The sequence below is a fragment of the Ovis canadensis genome, chromosome 2 (genome assembly GCF_042477335.2).
Source record: "Ovis canadensis isolate MfBH-ARS-UI-01 breed Bighorn chromosome 2, ARS-UI_OviCan_v2, whole genome shotgun sequence".
Lineage (NCBI taxonomy): Eukaryota > Metazoa > Chordata > Mammalia > Artiodactyla > Bovidae > Ovis > Ovis canadensis.
In genome coordinates, this window is record NC_091246.1 from 208728182 (window position 1) to 208750013 (window position 21832).

At 34.8% G+C, this 21832-nt stretch overlaps 1 protein-coding gene and 1 pseudogene across 4 annotated transcripts in view; one reads left to right on the plus strand and one right to left on the minus strand.

Annotated features, from left to right (window-relative positions):
• HYCC2 (hyccin PI4KA lipid kinase complex subunit 2) overlaps window positions 1-21832 on the minus strand; it is a 65906-nt gene that overhangs the window by 20817 nt on the left and 23257 nt on the right. For 2 of the 4 annotated variants that reach the window (XM_069577976.1, XM_069577975.1), the window contains exons 4-9: window positions 17006-17082; window positions 16017-16118; window positions 15228-15283; window positions 8041-8220; window positions 4799-4879; window positions 3284-3399 (exon numbers count right to left, since the gene is read on the minus strand). In XM_069577976.1, the coding sequence (XP_069434077.1) occupies window positions 3284-3399; window positions 4799-4879; window positions 8041-8127 (284 nt within the window). In that variant the 5' untranslated portion in view covers window positions 8128-8220; window positions 15228-15283; window positions 16017-16118; window positions 17006-17082. The remainder of the gene's footprint in view (window positions 1-3283; window positions 3400-4798; window positions 4880-8040; window positions 8221-15227; window positions 15284-16016; window positions 16119-17005; window positions 17083-21832) is intronic. The other 2 variants (XM_069577974.1, XM_069577973.1) reach the window with 1 other exon arrangement.
• LOC138434851 (U6 spliceosomal RNA) lies at window positions 5215-5314 on the plus strand (annotated as a pseudogene).

Here is a 21832-nt window from a genome sequence, read left to right on the forward strand (position 1 = left end):
GTTACTACTGACTGCATCATAAAGACCAAACTCATCAAGGCATAAAAAGTCCTTTAAAAATCCACCCTCAACCTACCTCTCCAACCTTATTTCCCTCCACTGTGTACCACATACACCATATGATAACAGTTTTCTTGTATCATTCCATGAATAATGCCATAATCTTTCATAATACCTTGCCTTTTTTTTTTTTTTAACTGATATTACCCTTTCTTACTACAACACTTTTCACTTGGAAAACTCCTACTAAGGTTTCAAATCCTGGCTCAAATTTTAATTTCAGACATAAAGACATTGTTAATTCTCCCAACTAAAACAAACAAAAATTGTTCATCTGTATAGCTCTAATACAGTATTTATCTCACTAAATCAGTTCTCTGTCTCTACCTCTGTTTTATCCATTCAGTAATAAGCAACTTTAGGACAGATACCCTAATTTACTCATCTCTAACTCTAGTGTCAGACACGGTGTTTAATACATTATTATTGCTCAATTAATTTTTATTGAATGAATAAATGAATGCTTTCTTAATCTGTACAATCACTAAGAAAGTGGCTCCTAAACCTGAATGCACATTATAGTTATTTAAGGACATTTTGGAATAATATATTCCTGTGTCTCAACACAGACTGACCCAATTAGAATCTCTGAGGGCAGGACCCAGGAACACAATACTTCTAAAAAGCTTGCCATAGGTGGTGAAGAGTATATTGAAAGTCTTTGCACTACTTCTGAAATATTTTTTAAGTCAGAAATTATTTCAAAATGAAAAGTTAAAAATTGAGTTCAAAGTATGACACAGAAGCAGTTCACATCTTCAGATCCTTTCTCCTTCTCTATGCTGTGAGATTCATTGAAGATTTATTTTCTGAAACTGAAGACTTATTTTCTGAAAGGATAAAAGAGAAACTTCTACCAGGGAACCACCAAGCACAAGTGTGATTTGGGTTGGAGTGGGGAGGATGGGAAGATACTGAAAATAGAAAACTTAAGTAAAATAGGTCTTACTGGATACTGACACCTCAAGTTTTCCTTCCCGACTTGGCCATCCGAATGCTAGCAGCCCTCTGATTAAGAAACTAGAAGAGTTTTCTTTAGAGAATTTGGCCACCCTAAGAGTAAAGACTTAAAGATATGGACTTGGGAAGTTCCCCAAATGAGTGGCCCAGTGAGAAGTTGGGAAGTTCATACTCAATCAGCCCCTACCAACATGGTCATAGCTTCTCATATTTTTAAATTCCCAGCTCTTAAACATAAGTAGGGAAAAATGGATTATAGACATCTGATGAACTTTATTAATAGGAAAATGAGGTCAAAATAAAGAAACGGGGGTGGGGGAACACAATTTGGAGGACACAATAAACATAAAAGAGAAAAAAAAACTTTAAATAAAGCAAATTATCATTAATATTCTAAAAAAAGAGATGCTGTTTCAAAAATAAAAAAACAACAAAAATCCAAATAGGAACTATTTTAGAAGACCATTCAGAATATACAAAATATGATGTACTTTGTCCGTATCTTTAAGTCTTTCCTCTTAGGGTGGTCAAATTCTCTTCCAGATATACAAAATATGATGACAGAAATGAAAAACTCAGGAATAGAACTGGTGAATGAAGTTGAGGAAATATCATAGAAAGTGAAGCCAAAGGAAAAAGATATGGCAAATGGAAGAGGAAAGAATGCCAGAACAGGAGCTCCAAATAATAAAAGCTCCACAAGAAAGATAATAAAAGACCAAATAAATAAAGGACAAATAATAAAACATTAGAGAAGATGCAAAGGCTAAACTAATTAACAAAAAATAATTAAGCAAAGTTCCCAGTCTGAAGGACATGAGTTTCCAAATCAAAAAGGCCCATGTACTGCTCAGTACAAACAGGAAATAAACCCACACCAAGAAATATCACATGGAATTTCAGAATACTAGAAACAAAGAATGAAGATCTAGGGTGCAAGAAACAGTGGATCCATCCACACAGGAAAAAGAAAAAGGGAATTCCCAGGGTAATAGTGAGGGGAAATACCAAGATGACAAGTATATACCAGGCAAAGAGGGAAACACAGTTCAGACTGTAGTAAGTCAAAAAAGGCTCTGGGAGCTCCTTTTTCAGGAAGATAAAATTGAGAAAATAACTGGTATAAACAAAGTTTTGGAAGGCTACATAGAAAACTGATAGAAAATTTACAGGGCTAAATTACAAAGCACATAGTAAACAAAGAAAACAAAAGGTCAAAGATGAACTTCAAGGAAAACAAAAAGATATGCAGGAAAGGAAAAGTAACCAGTCACAAAGCTCAGCTCTGAATAGTTCTGATGAGCAATGTTCATTCAAGGGGTTTCCCTGGTGGTCCAGTGGTTTAAGAATCCACAGTCCCAATGCAGGGGGCATGGGTTCAATCCCTGGTTGAGGAACTAAGATTCTGCATGCTGTATAGCACGGCCAAAAAAAAGAAATCATTCACAATAATAAGAAATTTAAATAATGAATTCTCCAGAATTACAAGACAACTATACTGAGAAGAAAGGATGAAGAGAGCTAACAACCTACAAGTTTTTATCTTTCATAGAGATAAGTTATTAGATAATGCCCCAAAGTGAAAAATTTTAAAGCAGTAAATTACTACGAAGATGGTAAATATTAACAGCAAGATTTTTCAACCTCAGCATTATTGACATTTTGGCCTAGATAAGTGATTGTTGTCGGGGGCCAGTCCAGGCATGGCAGGATGCTGAACAGCATCCCTGACTTCTACACTTGAGATGCTTGTAGCAGTCTTCCCTCCCACTCAGTTGTGACAATCAAACAAGTCTCCAGACGCTGACAAATGTTCACTGAAGGGGCAGAAGTGCCCTGGTTGAGAACCACTGGTTAAAAGTTGTTACATCTAGGGAAGGAGAAGTGGAAGGGATGGGGAGCCAGAGACTGCAGTTTTTCGTAATAAACTCTAGAACTAATGCATGTTTAACTTGGAAAAAAAAAGTGTGTATTTCTGACATAGCTGACTGTACAAAAAGGTAAAACATATAGCAAAAACAACAGCACAGTGATATACCATTTTCCATACCCACTAAGATAGATATAATCAAAAAGATGGAAAAAAGAATAGGTAAAGATGTTGAGAAACTGGAACTATCATACATTGCTGGTGGGACTGCAAAATGGTACACAATTCTGGAAAACAACATGTCTCTTCCCATACCAAATGTGAACCAAAGTAATTATAGCTAACTATTAAGTGTAAATTAACAATTTTAACATCTACAGTTTTGATTATTACCGGTTTTGTGCAGTGAATGTTTCCCTCTGAGGATGAAGATCGCTGTAAACAACCCTGATGAGATCATGCTGACATAATGCCCCTTCTGTCAAGGCCATGGATCCAATCGTGGAGGGCTATAAAAACAAGGTAGGGTATGAGACTGTGTCTTTAAAATAAAATAAAAATCTGTAACATGAGAACATTTAATTCTGCTTCAACAAAAGGTAATTTCAAACCATTTCTTCTTCTCTTTCAAAATCTCTTCAATTTTTCAATTATATATGTTCTATAGCTCCTTTTAAAACATATATACAATATATAAAACTAAAAATACACCACTTTGGTTTTTGAAATATTATGGAATGAATCTATATTTAGGACACAGAATAAGAAAAATTGCTTAAAATAATAAAGATTACAAATGCAACAACTTTAATTTGTTTGTTTCCAGAACTCAGAGCACTCTTGGGGACTATACATTCAAACCTGCAGGTTTGTCTAACTTCACAGAGGCTGGTACTCTCATTAATCTTACATTAAGAAAGCAAGGTGTAGGGAGTTATAATTGTATAATACAAACAAGAATAAATACTACGATCAAGTCTCTTTAATAGTGATATAATTGATTTCATGTTTCTAAAGTTAGAACCATCAATTTGTAAATGTCTCACTACCCTCCATTTTATAACTTGATACACGGAAGAGTTAAAATCTAATATTTAGAAATGTTCTATGCTAAAATCAGCCTTGGTTAAGTAAGAGGCATTCTATTTCCAACAAAAGACAAAGTCCCAGGGGAATTAATTAAAAAATAAATAGCTGCATTGAGCTATGAAGCAACTGGATACTGCTTGCTGTTAAGAAAATTGAATCTAATTTTTAGACTACTGGTGAATTAGTTAATTTAAATGCTTTCCTCACAACTTTATGCACTAAAGGCCCAACAGACGAGAAGCTTGATTCATAACATATATCCTTAAAGAGAGCAGGCAGGAGTTCAGGTCAATAGGAGCCATCTATCTACATAATTATCATTGTTCTCACAATCTTCAACCAAATAAATACTGGAAAAATCAGAAGTATAAGGTTAATGAATATCTAGAATGCATCAATCAGAGTACTTTAAATGTACTGTGTTAATATTCTTACTGTGTTAATATTCTTCTAAGTAGTTATTTTCCTAAAAAATAATAAAAAATTAATCAATCTAACATAGATCATTTCTAATTAATATGGACGACTTAAAAAATTTAAAGGAATATTTCTAAAAATTCATATAATAAAAAAGACCAGCGATGATATTGGTAGAACAATAAAAAAAAAATAAACCAAAACTAGAGGAAAATTTTCCAATAAGTAATTTCTATCTCTCTTGACAACAGCTCAGCTTTATATCACTAATAACAAACATCTACATTTAAAGAAACAAATCTGCTAAAGATGTGTTAGGAATAATTTATCTCTAGTATGAAACTGACTTTTGCTCAATATATTGATAACTTTTAAAGATTCTACCTCTCCAATCTTACTTACCTCATGGTATATTGACGGCTTGGATAAGGAAGGGATGGTAAAAGACAGAACTTTATTGTTTCCATCTTTATCAGCAATTTCCTATGGTTAAAAAAAAGAAAATTCAGAGATAATGAAATAGTCACACAACTCTATTAAAAGAAATAATAATTGCTTTCTTAATTTAACAAATATATAATTGGCGATTGAGGAAGACTTTTAGAAATGGTAATAAAAATATTATTACCCTTGTGTATCTTTAACCAATTAGCAAATTTGTACACTTTGGTAGTTGACGTCGGGAGACATTGAGAGATATAACACAATTAATCAAAAATACCATGACAACAAAGACATGAAATAGGCACATATATAAATCCTCATGATAAATTGGTAGGACAGCCAGGGAGATTACAAGTTATCATATCTCTTAGTAGAAACTAGCTGAGTTTAAAAGATTAATGGAAAGATAACAGAGACGATTAGCATAGCCCTAACTAGGATGACAGGCAAATTTGTGAAGTGTTCCACATTTTTAGAATAGGAGAAAATATTTGCAAATGTTACAAATAAAATATACAACAGCTCATATAACTCAAGAACAAAAACACAAACAATCCAATCGAAAAAAGGGAAGACCTTAATAGACATGTCTCCAGTGAAGACATACAGAGGGCCAGTAGGCACATGAAAAGATGCTGAAAGTACAAGTCACTCAGTCGTATCTGACTCTTTGTAACTCCATGGACTATACAGTCCATGGAATTCTTCAGGCCAGAACAGTGGAGTGGGTAGCCTTTCCCTTCTCCAGGAGAGCTTCCCAACCCAGGGACTGAACCCAGGTCTCCTGCATTGCAGGCAGATTCTTTATCAGCTGAGCCACAAGGGAAGCTGAAGAATACTGAAGTGGGTAGCCTATTCCTTCTCCAGCAGATCTTCACAACCCAGGAATCAAACCAGGGTCTCTTGCATTGCAGGTGGACTTTACCAACTGAGCTATCAGGGAAGCCTCAACATCATTAATTTTAGAGAAACGCAAATCAAAACTACAATGAGGTACTACCTCACACCAGTCAGAATGGCCATCATTAAAAAGTCTACAAATAACAAGTGCTGGAGAGGGTATGGAGAGAATGGAATCCTCCTACACTGCTGGTGGGAATGTAAGTTAGTAAAGCCACTGTGGAAAATAGTATAGAGGTTCCTCAGAAAACTAAAAATAGAATTCCCATATAAAAGATTGAAATTAAAGGTCTTAGCCAAGAAATCTACACTTATTAAAAGAAAATCTTACAATTAAATTATTCAATAATAAATTAATGACCTGAAATAAGCTACATATTAACATAATTATATGGTACTAGTCCAAGTGATTAATCATAAGTTCATACTTAATAGTTTTTACTGAACAACAGAAACATCCCTGTGATTTTTAAAAAGCATTTTATCTTTCACTGAAAAAGTCATGGCATTCATTTCTACAAGTCTCTGGCACCTCCAGTCTTCTACAGGTATCAGTAAAAACCTGCCTACAGACAACAGCAATTAGAGGGGTGAAATGCCCCTCCTGCATCAATCCTTTTGTCTATTGTCTTATTTTAATCTGTTTTTTTTAAAACCATATTAGTATACATGACTGGCATAAAACCCAGAGACAGACTACCCTTAGTAGACCTAGAAGGAAGGTGGTCAGAGAGATGAGTGGTTGTACAGCATAAAAGGAAGAAACAACAATAAAAAACAACTATCATTACCAAAACACAAACCCAAAAGAACTTTCCTTGAGAACCAGTTTCTGAGTTTAACATGTCACAGGAGAGTATCAGTTGCATGTGAACAATGGCCATACCTCTAATTTTGGCAGGAAAGTGGTTTAAAAATCCTTAGAAAAATCATTTACCTACTCTGCAGTCAAACTAGTTACCACATCTGAGCCAGTGTCTCAGAGAAAGTCTCCGCTAAGATGAATGGGCCTGATTTAAGTTAGGGGATAAAATTTTAATTTTTATCCCTAAATTTCAAATTAAGTCAAATACTTTTGATTTTTATCCATGTATATCTGTGGAGAAGGTGTTAGGCTACTGAAGCAAGGGAGAAGTGCTGGGGTGAGAAAAGAAGAAAAAAGAGAAATGAATATACGAAAGAAATCCAAGGTGGTAATAAAAATTGAGAACCACAGAGATGAGAGAACAAAGATATTAAGGGATTTAAAAGAAGACAGAAACCCGAGGTTACATTTATGATACATAATTGAGTGTTTTAAAACAGTACACTATTTTTAAGATACCAAAAGATAATTAAACCATAGCACCAACAAGTACTGTCAAGAACTTGTCAGGGATCCCCAAATTTTTTGCTTTATTTGTTCCACCACTGAAGTTTATTATACCAAACAGTACAAACGATAACTAACATCAATAAACATTTACTAAGCACCTGTGCTAAGCACTAGAGACATGATGATAGATGAAATCGCTTTTAATACTACTATCAATGTTTTATTTTTGTTTTACAGATGAGGCAACTGAACTCAAGGTATTAAGTAACTTGTTTAGATTTAAAACAGCCACTAAGTGGCAGGGCCTATTTTTAAACAAAATACAAGTGACTTCAAAGGCCAGACTTCTTCCTTCACATTTCAGTGATGGAAATGTTCTTTAATGATTTTTAAAGAGATAATGCTTAAGAGAAATGGGCACTGGAGCAGAGTATTTTTTGTAGACTCAAATGTTTTGTGAGGTACTTTAGTTGAGGTACCTCTCATCTACAAACATAGTTTTATTATGCAGAGTGTTTGTTTACAGGGAATACACAGAATACAAGAATTCGAAGGGCTGGAATTTCAACACCAATGTTCTAAACAGGACACCATGAGAAAAAAAACAACCCAGAATGTTTAAGGTACTTAAGAATTCCTTAAAAGAAAACAATTTCAGGAACAATACAGTATCAGATACATGTTTTATCAAATGATTATTAAAAATAAATTAAAAATTTTTAATGCAAGGCATTACAAATATTAGTCAATTTAAAAATCAGAAAAATAAGCCATACATTAATAATTTCATCAATTATAATAGTTTCACCTACTTTATAAAACGCATTACTAGCATACACTGAACACCTATGTACTCAATTTAATTAATTCAAATAAGTTATTCAACAGACATTTAAATTTCTTTTCCTCTAACTATTCTGTAAGTATTATTTCAGAGGACTTAAAAAAAAAATTTGACATTTTCCAACTATTATTTTCCACTTACCAAATTGTAAATTCCTAACAGAAGTGCTTCAATGCAACCATTACTCTGTCTGTCTCGGCTAACTGTAAGCCGTAAATACACCCACATCAATTCTGGCAAGAACTGCAGTGTGAACCTCTTAAGTCGAACTTCAGAGCTACGATAGAGCTCAAACAGCTGGTGGCAGACAGGCTCCAGGAGCTAAAAAGAAAATAAAGTGCATTAGCTATTTCCATTCTTTTGGCTGTATTTTTTTAAGGCACATATACTTGTATTTTAAAAATAAATTCTCAATATTAATTTTTGCTTATTCGAAATCAGTGCAACCAAAACCTCAACTTCTATTTATACAGAGACTACACACTGAACTGACCAATTCTGTAACTATAGGAAGTCCTTCATGCCCATATAATATCAACATCTCTTTCAACACATGGTACTTAATTTAACTTCTTAGATAATCAGTCCTTTAACTAATATACTAGTTTACAGTTAGTTTCTTTTTCTGTTCTTACCAACTCTTACAATCTTCCATTTTTAGAAGTTTCAATTGGAAGAAAAGAATGTCAAATGATATTGTTGGAAATAAACTAAATTTCAACTTTCAGTTCAGTTCAGTCACTCAGTCATGTCTGACTTTTTGCGACCCTACGGACTGCAGCATAGCAGGCTTCCCTATCCATCACCAACTCCCAGAGCTTGCTCAAATTCATGTCCATCGAGTTGGTGATGCCATCCAACCATCTCATCCTCTGTCATCCCCTTCTCCTCCTGCCTTCAATCTTTCCCAGCATCAGGGTCTTTTCAAATGAATCAGTTCTTCACATCAGGTGGCCAAAGTATTGGAACTTCAGCTTCAGTATCAGACCTTTCAATGAATATTTAGGACTGATTCCCTTTAAGATTTACTGGTTTGATCTCCTTGCTGTCCAAAGGATTCTCAAGAGTCCTTTTCAACACCATAGCTCAAAAGCATCAATCCTTCAGCACCCAGCTTTCTTTATGGTCCAACTCTCACACACATACATGACTATGGGAAAAACTATCTTTGACTAGATGGACCTTTGTTGGCAAAATAATGTCTCTGTTTTTTAATATGTTGTCTAGGTTGGTCATAGCTTTTCTTCCAAGGAGCAAGCATCTTTTAATTTCATGGCTGCAGTCACCATCTGCAGTGATTTTGGAGCCCCCCAAAATAAAGTCTGTCATTGTTTCCACTGTTCCCCCATCTATTTGCCAAGAAGTGATGGGACCAGATGCCATGATCTTAGTTTCTGAATGATGAATTTTAAACCAGCTTTTTCACTCTCCTCTTTCACTTTCATCAAGAGGCTCTTTAGTTCTCCTTTGCTTTCTGCCATAAGGGTGGTGTCATCTGCGTATCTGAGGTTACTGATATTTCTCCCTGAAATACTGAATCTCAACTTTAGATTGCTGTTGCTGCTGCTAAGTCGTTTCAGTCGTGTCTGACTCTGTGCGACCCCATAGACAGCAGCCCATCAGGCTCCCTGTCCCTGGGATTCTCCAGGCAAGAATTTCCTTCTCCAATGCATGTGATTTTAACAAATTATATACCACTTAGTAGATAAAGGCACTTTGCAATACATAATATTTGGACATCTAAATGCTAGCGAATATTTTAAATCAGTTCAGTTCAGTCACTCAGCCGTGTCCGACTCTTTGTGATCCCATGATCTGCAGCACGCCAGGCCTCCCTGTCCAACACCAACTCCCAAAGCCTACTCAAACTCATGTCCATTGAGTCGGTGATGCCATCCAACTACCTCATTCTCTCTCATCCCCTTTTCCTCCTGCCCTCAATCTTTCCCAGCATCAGGGTCTTTTCAAATGAGTCAGGTCTTCGAATCAGGTGGCCAAAGTACTGGAGTTTCAGCTTCAACATCAGTCCTTCCAATGAACACCCAGGACTGATCTCCTTTAGGATGGGCTGGTTGGATCTCCTTGTAGTCCAAGGGACTCTCAAGAGTCTTCTCCAACACCACAGTTCAAAAGCATCAATTCTTCTGCACTCAACTTCCTTTATAGTCCAACTCTCACATCCATACATGACTACTGGAAAAACCATAGCCTTGACTAGATGGACCTTTGTTGGCAAAGTAATGTCTCTGCTTTTTAATATGCTGACTAGGTTGGTCATAACTTTCCTTCTAAGGAGTAAGCATCTTTTAATTTCATAGCTGTAGTCATTATCTCCAGTGATTTTGGAGCCCCCCAAATAAAGTCTGTTTCCACTGTTTCTCCATCTATTTACCATGAAGTGATGGGACCTGATGCCATGATCTTAGTTTTCTAAATGTTGAGCTTTAAGTCAACTTTTTCACTCCCCTCTTTCTTTCACTTTCATCACGAGGCTCTTTAGTTGTTCTTCACTTTCTACCATAAGGGTGGTGTCATCTGCATATCTGAGGTTATTGCTATTTCTCCTGGCAATCTTGATTCCAGCTTGTGCTTCCTCCAGCCCAGCATTTCTCATGATGTACTCTGCATATAAGTTAAATAAGCAAGGTGACAGTATACAGCCTTGATGTACTCCTTTTCCTATTTGGAACCAGTCTGTTGTTCCATGTCCAGTTCTAACTGTTGCTTCCTGACCTGCATATAGGTTTCTCAAGAGGCAGGTCAGGTGGTCTGGTATTCCCATCTCTTGAAGAATTTTCCACAGTTTCTTGTGATCCACACAGTCAAAGGCTTTGGCATAGTCAATAAAACAGAAATAGATGTTTTTCTGGAACTTTCTTGCTTTTTCCATGATCCAGTGGATGTTAGCAATTTGATCTCTGGTTCCTCTGCCTTTTCTAAAACCAGCTTGAACATCTGGAAGTTCGTGGTTCATGTATTACTGAAGCCTAGCTTGGAGAATTTTGAGCATTACTTTTCCAGCGTGTGAGATGAGTGTAATTGTGCAGTAGTTTGAGCATTCTTTGGCATTGCCTTTCTTTGGGATTGGAATGAAAACTGACCTTTTCATTTAAAGACATATAAGTAAAATAGATTACTTTTATATTCTAAGACTGACTTAAGTCTTGCTAATTGTATTTATTGGAAAGACTTTGAAAAGGAGGAAGTATACAGAAATAGCCTTTCCAATGTTTAACCTGATAATTTTCGTATAATATCACAAAATATGATATAAGGAACTTTATAATCTTAAGAAGAAAATGAGCAGTTTATATAAACCTCTTCCTTCCTCCTAAACTTGTACTGTTAATTTAGAATGGTGTTGCTAGAATAACTTCACAAAACTGCTAGACTATAGAAAACTGCCTATGATCTTAAAATGCAGATAAAACACTGAGAGGAAACTATAGAATAATGCTTAAATTAAAATTTAACACCAGCTTTTTTTTAAAAAAATTTTATTGGGGTATATCTGATTTACAAGGTGTGTTAGTTTCAGGTATACAGCACAGTGAATCAGTTACACATATACATACACTCTTTTTATTTTGCTGAATCCTTTTCTTGTATTTATTAACCATCTAAAATTTAGAGAGGGCCTACATCATTCAAACTGTAGGATTCAGGAAGTAGCTTCGTGGTTTAAGAAGGATGAAACATACGATCTTGGCCCTCAGTAGTGCTCACAGAATTGTATTTAAATAAATTTGTCAAAGTTTGACAGACCTAAGGGATGAGCTTTGGCTTCCTTGGTGGCTCAGAAGGTAAAGAATCTTCCTGCAGTGTGGGAGACCCAATCCCTGGGTTGGGAAGATCCTCTGGAGAAGGGAGTGGCTACCGACTCCACCAGGTGGGCTATAGTCCATGGGGTCACAAAGAATCAGACATGACTGACTGACACGACTGAGTGACTGACTAAAGGATGAGCTTAGGTGTAATAGGGGAAAAAAATTATTGGACTAGGTCAAAGGTATCATTTAACATACTAGAGGAGGAGTATTCACTGTTAATGGTTGTCATGAGAGACATTCTTCAAATTAGACATTTTAACAAAATATCCACTCTTTTTTTCAAATTAGACATTTTAACAAAATATCCACTCTTTTTTTCAAATTAGACATTTTAACAAAATATCCACTCTTTTTTAGATTCTTTTCTCATATTGGTCATTACAGAATTATTGAGTAGGGTTCCCTGTGTTATACAGTAAGTCCATATTAGTTATCTATTTTACATATAATAATGTAACAGTAGCTTTAAAAAAGGAAAATTCAATAATTTATACACTTCTATTCTAAATGATAATACATATACACCCTTGTAACTGCTTGAATGTAGATATATATGTTTCTAATAATCTAACACTTCAGAATAAAGTCATTACTTTCACAATAGTAAATTCAAGTCAACAAATCCTATGTTGATTGTACAGTTAATATTATTTAGATGACTTAAGCTTAACTCTTAAGAACTCTAAAGCCAGAAAAAATTTACACTTTCTAGTCTACTAACCACCAAATGCTTTATATGAAATCACTATCATAGGATTTAAAATCTTAAAAAACATGCCAACTCTCCCCTTACACTGAAGTCTAGACCAGTCAGACAATTTGTCCAAGGTCACAGAAATTAGTGGTGGAGAAAGATACCAGAATTCAGATATTTTGACACAGATGATGTTTTCACTATACAGCCCTTCTTATACCAGAAAGGAGGTGGAGGAAAAGGTGAGGATTGCTTAATTTCAAGCAGTATAGTCTATGTAGTACCAATAATGAAGTAATGAACTTTAGAAAATGGCCAACTGCTGGTAACTAATTCAGCTCTTTAGGGGAATTAAACATTGTTGTCTTCATAAATTTATGTATTAAAACTATATGTCCATGTTTTAAACCTACTTTCCTCTTTAGTAAGACTCTAAAATTGCCTTCTCTAAATGTCATTGGCTGTGGTACTATTATGATTTGTCTATGTTATAAAGACCTTATTTCCTATCCTCAGTAGCAAGTACATTAGCATGTAGACACTGTATTTTAATAAGCACTGCAAAGAAATACAGATTAACCAAAATTAGTACTTTTGTTGTTTAAAAGGAGGGTGGGGAAGTGACTGGCAATCCAGTAAATTTTCATCACATACCACTGCAAAATAAGACTATTAAAAACTTGCCAATGTACTGTTAAAGTCTTTAATTCCAAGCATATGTATCATGCCATCATGTTCTCAGTTTCTTAGTATCAGAAATGACCTCCTCACAGAGTTTGAAAAAGGGAAAGGTGCTTCCCTGGCAGTCCCCGTGGTTAGGACTCTGCGCTTTCACTGCCAAGGGCCTGGGTTTAATCCGTGGTTGGGGAACTAAGATCCCACATGCCATGTGGCACAGTATATAAATAAGTAAATAAATAGACAGAAATATAGGTAGATGGGGCTTCCCTGGTGGCTCAGATGGTAAAGAATCCTCTTGCCAATACAGGAGATGCAGGTTCAATCCATGGGTTAGGAAGATACCCTGGAGAAGGGGATGACAACCCACCCCAGTATTCTTTCCTGGAGAATTCCATGGACAGAGGAGCCTGGTGGGCTACAGTCCATGGGGTTGCAAAGAGTCAGACACTACTGAGCAACTAACACTTATCCTTAAATGGTGCTATAACCTACAGCAAAAGATGTTAAGAATAACTTACACTTCCCTCAAACTTAGCAAATAATTTTGACATGATAATTACTAACAGGCATGCCATATGATGAATGCATTGAGAGCAGTTTGGGTGGAATAATGGAGACTGAATCCAAATATGAGTGGGTAACGAAAAAATATGAGGAGAGGAAATGAGCACAAGTAGGCAGAGGCTGAATAGCAATATTATAAGGTTCACTGGGAAGGAGAACAGAAAAATGGTGTAGGTAATAAAATAGGAGGCAAATCAAAGGTTTTTAAAAAATAGAATATTGTTGTTTATCATATTCTTTTCATCAAGAAAGGAAAAAAAAATCAACAACAGAAGAAAAAGAGCAGACAATTGCAGGAGCAATCTTTGAGGTGGTTAGAGAAGATGAGATCCAGGCCTAAGTGGAAGAGATAGTTTTTGATACAATCTGAGACACTTCATCCACTGAACAGCAGAAATAGCAGGAGAGTTTGACTAGAGATGCTGGCAGAGCGGCAGATTTGAGTAGGAAAACAGTTTCCAACTATTTCCTTCTTTTATAAGGACACAGAAAGCAAACTGAAAATGAGGAAGGATGGTTAAGTGTGAGGAAAAGGAAGGAATAAAATGAACAGTGGGTAAGTGTAAAATGAAATATTATATGCTCATTTTTAATTTTCAGGCCTGCATTTAAGTGGAGAAAGTCAACAAAAACTGTTTTCTCCAGGTACGTTGAGTTGCTCAGTTATAGGAATGAAGTAGATGGATGGGTGGATTTTATCTAGTGTTGAGATTTTGCCCAAAGAATATGAATTAAGGGAATGAGAAGCAAAGGAGCTGAGAATGTGTGCAAGGGAATGATTGTAATGATGGACCATGAAAATGTAGCTAAGAAAAGAGGGACATGAGACATTTGCAGGGAGGCAGAAGAATAATTAAATCATAAAGAAGCAGTAGGGTCAATGGTTTTCTGGAAGTCGAAGAAGCAGAACTGCTGCAGTAAGTAAGGGATCTGGAAGGAGGGAAAGCAGAAAAAGTAACACGCTGGTCTAGGGATTAAACGAGTTATAGTACAGGTTAGCCATGATATGGAATATTAAACTTCTATAGGAATTTCCTGGCAGTCCAGTGGTTAGAACTCGGCCAAGGAATTCTCTCCATGTATTTCACTATTCTTCTAATCAATATTTACTAGTGATAAAATACTACATTATAGGGAATTAACATATATATATATATAAACAGATATAAAAATATATAACCCCTGCCCATGAATAACTTACAATTTAAAAAGAAAGCATGAAACAAATATATTTTAATAAGCAAAGCTTAATGTTAAGACAAAACAAGGGAATACATACATTCAATATTCGCACAGAATTCTGAAAACTCCTGACCAAGATATGCATATGTGTTCATTACCATCCCTAAAGTTACAAAACATTCAAAAATACACAGCAAGAGAAAAAGAAGCAAATGAGTCCTGAGGTTGCTGCTACAAATAGCAACAGATGCAAGCTCAACTGAGAGCCAATCCAAGTTTAGGAGATAGGAAAGAAAGAGGTCAATAAGCAAGCTTTTAGTGATAGGACAAAAATGAAGATGCACTTTAAGTTAAGCTGCTGGTTAGGAGATGATTACCTGAACTTCTTCAAACTCACTCCAGTACACAGCAGAGGCACTCTTGGAGGCTGTATCTGGGAAGATAAGAAGCTACTTTCCTGTGTGTTCCTTTCATTTCATTTTAAAGCATACATGAATCCAGTGGTGATAAAACTGTATGTCATACTATTATGTTAATGGAAAGATAATGTGTGTATTTTGCATAAGTTAACATATAGAGTCAACAGCTGCACTTTTCTCCCCTTCTAGCACAAGGCTAAACAACAGCAAACTCTTACTCTAAGTTTATTGACTGTGATTATTTAGGCTTTCTCTGGTCATTTTCAAGCTAAATTTACTAGCAGCATCATTTCACACTACCAGTTTGACTGAATTCTCTGATTAGAGTGATTACACAGAGTTCTATACTGTCAATAGAAGGACTGCAAACCATACTTCAATAAATCTCAAACCATGTATGGCTAAAATTTAGATTCCAGGAAAGGAAACATTCCAAAACAGGAAACAGAGTAAAGTTTTAAATTAAATAAATACTCTCCTAAGATGGTGGTCACTCAAACCAAGAATCGAAATGTACTGTCCTCAACCGTAACAAATTTAGTCAAAACATTAAAAAATATGGAGAGGGAGGTCATGGGGAAAGCCAAAGCAACTATCAGAATGAAAAAAAGCAGAAAGAAAGTTTTCCAGTCCCATTGGAAGGATTAAACAAAAAAAAGGAAAACTACAAAACTTACATGTATGTGTTTTAGTACACGTATTTCTTATATAGTACAATAAAATCATTTTTCTTATAAACTGTCCTACCTCATTATTTGAGTCTTGAATAACTTTATACAGGGCTGGTACCAGTGTTTTTTTCCGGTGTAAAGTTGCCGCATAATTGGTGATCTGAGTGTCAGGTAATGCCTAAAAGAAACATCAAAGGAAACTTAAAGTGAACTTAATATTTGAGAAGTCAAAAACTTAAATTTATATGAGTCCTTCTCAAAAATAAGAGTCAACTAAGAAAAGTAAATAACATGAAATAATCATGAGCTAATAAAACAAATAAATTAGGATGTTATACAATTCTTCTAAATAGTCAACCAGGAGAAATGATTAGAAATCTTACGTATTACACAAGCTTTGCTGAAATGAGTCACTTTAGTCTTAAAAAAAAACAGCATGGGATATATTTCAATTCCTGTATTTTATTTTCACAAACACTTATATCTATAGTGTTAATAAATTATACAGTTTTTCGTAAAATTAATGAGTGAGTTTTAATCACAGGAAATAAAAACATAAGGCACAAATTTGATTTCCATGTCTTATTAAAGCTTGGAGGCTTCCCTTCTTTTATTGAATATATCACCTTATCAATCCTAACAACTAGATTCATTTTTACATATTATCTTCTGGCCATAATTCACATTTGTTGTTGTTGTTGAGTCACTAAGTCATGTCTGACTCTTTGTGACCCCATGTACTGCAGCACAGAAGGCTTCCCTGTCCTTCACTATCTCCCAGATTTGTTCAAACTCATGTCCACTGAGTCGGTAAAGTCATCCAACCATCTCTGTTGCTCTCTTCTCCTCTTGCCCTCAATCTTTCCCAGCATCAGGGTCTTTTGCAATTATTCACATTAGTGTCTTTTTAAAGAGGTGCAATTACAGAAACAAGTTATTTTATATTTTGCCATTCCCACTTTATAATTTTTGTTTCAGTTTCCCCATGAACATATACACGAATATATACACTGAATTACAACATACAGAATCATATGACACATTCTCATCCTCAATGCAATTTACCTTGAATTCTGATAACCATTCTTCCACAACACCACGTTCAGATCCCAGCATCTTCTTCTACCTTCTATTCCTCTTTTCTGGAAGAAAAAAAGAAAGAAAGAAAAAAAAGCACTGAATTTGAGGACAGTGTTACTTACAGAAACTATCAAAGTAAATGATGTGTGCCTTTCATTTAAGGAGAAACTCATCTAGTGCATATTTTAGGTAAGAAGGCTTACTTTTAGACTGCCTTCCTGGAAGTAGCTTCAGTCATGTCTGACTCTTTGAGACCCATGGACTGAAGCCTGCCAGACTCCTCTGTCCATGGAATTCTCCAGGCAAGAATACTCGAGTGGGTTGCCTTGCCCCACTCGCTGCAGGGGACCCACTTGACCCAGGGATCGAACCTGTGTCTCCTGCAATTCCTGCATCGCAGGCAGATTCTTTACTGCTGAGCCACTGGGCAAGCCCCAGTTTCAGACTAGTGTTCAATTAAAACAAAACTGTTTATAAAGAAGTTCTATCTTTAATGATACGTTTGAAACCTAATTTCCTAACGCTTTTATATTTTCCCCAACAACTATATTCCAAAGTAAAAAGTAACAAAAGCTAGTTTACAAAGTAAAATCAAACTGCACATTACCCAAGACAAAGGTACAGTCCATGCCTAGTGTGTGTGCTTAGTCGCTCAGTCATGTCAGACTCTTGCGACCCCACAGACTGTAACCTGCCAGGCTCCTGTGTCCACAGGATTTTCCAGGCAAGAATACTGGAGTGGGTTGCCATTTCCTTCTCCAGGGGATGTTTCAACCCAGGAATCGAACCCAGGTCTCCTGCATTACAAGCAAATTCTTTACTGACTGAGCTACAAGGGAAGCCCTGCTTTTACTAAATATACAACTGGAATAAGTTATACATAATAGGATACACAATGGGACAGATTTTTACAAAAGTAAAAAAGTTAGAAATCAAGGGTCATATATGTACAGCAAAATGATGATAAACATATACATATATACACACTATACAAAATAAGGCCATTGAAGAAGGCAGATTTATATTTTCTAAAATGGAAAAATGTCCAGGTAGAAAAAGCAAGTTGTATAATAGTATATAAGTTATAATTCTATCAAAAATTATATAAATGTAAAAAGCTGGGAGGAAAAATATATAAATTATTTAGTGTTTACCTCTAAGGGAAGGATTAACTGAGGATATTCTAACTGTGTAACTCTGAGTTACAAAAAAGTAAAAATACATATGTATTATTTTTTAAGTGAGGCAGACAACAAAAGGTTTTGGGTTTTTAATTTATGACTCAAAAGGGTAATCGAAAGAAAAAAGAAATTCCTTGAGCAGGGAGGGAAATGTCTCCAAAGCAACTGAAATGAAAAAGACAATATTTCTTGAATGTGTCACATTTCATAATAAATTTCTATCTAAAAAAAAAGAAACTAGATTTTCTAATCCCCCCAACATTCCCTAAATATCCATATATAATGCACAAGGAGTACAAAAAGGAGTAGGAAATGCTCCTTATTTTCAAGTAGCAAATGCTTTTAAGATAGGCTGATGGATTTATTCAAATAAACTGCAAGAGGAAAATGAGTGGACTAAAAGGGATGTTAAAAACAATCAATAACCAAAATATAAATCTTATTTGGATTCTGATTCAAACATTAAAAAAGAGCTTAACATAACTGGAAAAGGTTAAACATGACTTACTGTACGACTTATTACTTAATACTGGATGATATTAAATCAAGGAATGATCAATTATTTTATATTTAATAATGGTATCTTTAATAATGGTATCTTAGGAAATTTCCCATACCCTTATGGTATCACCAAGTTAATGAACACTGAGCAGACGACGGGAGACAGTGAAGGACAGGGAAGCCTGGCGTGCTACAGTCCCTGGGGTCACAAAGAGTCGGACATGACTCAGAGACTGAACAACAACAAAAAGTCCCACATATATTTGTAACTATTTATGAGCTATTATTCCCAATTTTATACCAGAACTATATTTTAATTACTGTGGCTGTATAACGCACTTTATACAGTCTATGGGGTCACAAAGAGTTGGACATGACTGAATGACTAACACTTTATAATAATACAAGTCCCATATTAATTCTTTCCTAAAAATGTATTTCATTATTATTGCCTGCTTTATTCTTCCAGTTAAATATTAGACTTCTACTGATAAGTTTCTTTTCTATACTCCATCCTCATAGGAATTAAATTTACAATTTCAAATGGCACCCTCACATCACTGAGTCATCCAATACAGAAGCATAGCACTGCTCTTCATTAAAAATCTTCCTTTTCATGCCTGTATAAATTGTGTTTTCTTCATACAGATCAACACATTCAAATTAAGTTGATTCTTAAGTAAAATCTTCTCTGTTGGTTGGTTCCAGATCCACTGTGGATACCAAAATCCAAGGCTACTCAATTCCCACAGCTGGCCCTCCCTATCAGCAGATTCAACCAACCATGTACTGTGTAGCACTGCATCTATTTACTGAAAAAATCTGAGTACAAGTGGATTTGCTGAGTTCAAACCAGTGTTGTTCAAGGGTCAACAGTTTATAGTTTCTTGCTGCAACTGTGATTCTTTTTCATCATTTCAAACTAGCTACTGCTACATACACACAAATGCTTAAAAAAATTAAAATGAACAAGTTTCTAGATAAATATTTAAAATACTGAAAATTACTTAAATTATGATTTATTTCTATGTTTTAGGAAATATCTATACTTTGACTACAATGACTATAGAAAAAGACAACAAAAAGCAACTACAATTAATCAAAAAATTTTCAAATTTTTTACAAAAAACATCAACAGCTTTTAAAATTAAAAAGAAAATCAAATATTATTTTTTGAAAGAAACACAAAACTTTAATCTGATATATACTGCACTGGAAGCCCTAACTGATACAGGGCCCAGAATACACAGTTTGAAAAAGTTCCCCAAGTAATCCTAACGACCACCTTCAGTTTAAAACAAAGTATTACATCCAAGTTAAATTTATCATGTTAAATTTCTATATGATATCTCCCATAAAAACAAATTTGCCCTGTCAAATCACTTTGGTTTCTATCAATACTGTTTTTTTTTTTAATGTGACTGCAAGTTAATTAACTTTAGACAGAAGAATACAGTGGTGTTAATAATAATTATAACCAAAACACCATACTTCCCTGATTTTATGATACTAATTTTAAGACAATAGTTTATTAACAAATTTAAGTAGAAAATAAGAAATAACCCTTTATCAAAATGAAACAAAAGGCTTAACTAAAGGATAAGAGCACAAGCTTATCCACATAATCCCACAAGGCTTTTAAAAATTATCCCTTACATTTCTGGACACCTTTAGTCTCTTTACACTTGCCACCCTCTCCTAGTTCTTGGTATATGGCTGTTCAGTGTTAACCTCTTCATAGAAGTCCCTGTGTCTACTCTATTTATATTGGCTGCCTCTACATGCTCTTCCCTTCAACCCTTAACACTCTGTCCTTTCCTTCATATCATTTTAGCAAAATCTGTAAATAATCTTTTTTTTTTAATGAGGCATAGTTGACATACAATGTTCCAATTATTTACTTATTATTGGCTTTCCCACTAGAATTTGTACTTCACAAGGACAGGAAGTGTGCACACAGCAGGCACTCAAACATCTGATTTAATTATCTGTGCTCATGATCTCAATTTATGTAGCAGCTTTGCAATGACACTTATTTTTGGTCATAACAAATCCTGAAATATCTTCTGTATTTTCTGTTTAAGCTTAATAATTTTATTTTTTTCCAAATTAAATATAGATGGAAGCTAAGAGCCTCTTTCAAAATCATCCAGAAACTTCTGACAGCCAGATATTCTCCTAGATGTATGAGTCATTCATACTAACCTTGCTCAGGTGTGAAATTAGAGACAGAGATCTGGCAATATTGCCATCTTTGAATTAACTGCCATGTGTCAGGCAATCTTCTGCTGAGAAAATTATTACTGCAAAACTGTATTATACTGTGATATTCTGTAGACATTTTAAGTTAAAATTAGGGGCAAAAATTCAGTTAACAATTCAACCCTATGTGGTTTTACTTAAATCAACTGAAATGATAACTGAATAAATGAGTACACAAAGCTAAATTCCCAAAACATCAAATATGAATGATTACTTATATTTCAAAATTTACTTGCCTGGCTGCTGAAAAGCATATTTAGACAATATAAATCTTGATTTCAAAAATGTGAAAAAAAGTGTCTTGACAGTGAGAAAAAAGAAAGTTTTCAGCAAGCCTTTTAAGTATAAATACTGTATTAGCTACTTTCTGAACTTTACCTGATTTAATGACAGGAAATAGAATGTAGTGGTTTAGACTCAATTTTTTGTCTCAGTTGACAGTTTCACCCCTACATTTTACAAGTTTATTAATTCACTAAATTCAAGTTTATTACACAAACCCATTAAGTTATTATATAAGCCCATTACATGTTAACAAATAACATTTTTAAAAGAAACTTTATTTTTCCAAAACAAAAACTACAGTGACAAGAATAGTGCTGTTTTACAATTTCTGCAAATCTTATACTTGCCTCTGCACCCAATCTATTGCTAGAAATCTTCAAGGTATATTCACCAGAGAATGACAGTGAACAAGAAGTCAAATACTATCTTAGTATTAATATGAAAAATAGTTTTAACTCCACAGATCCACTTAAAGGATTCCCAGGACACATACTGAGCACAGACTCCGGAGCCAGATTAAGCTTTAGGTCACTAACTCTAGCTATGTTTATTTTTTTTTAAATTGAGTTATAATTAACATACA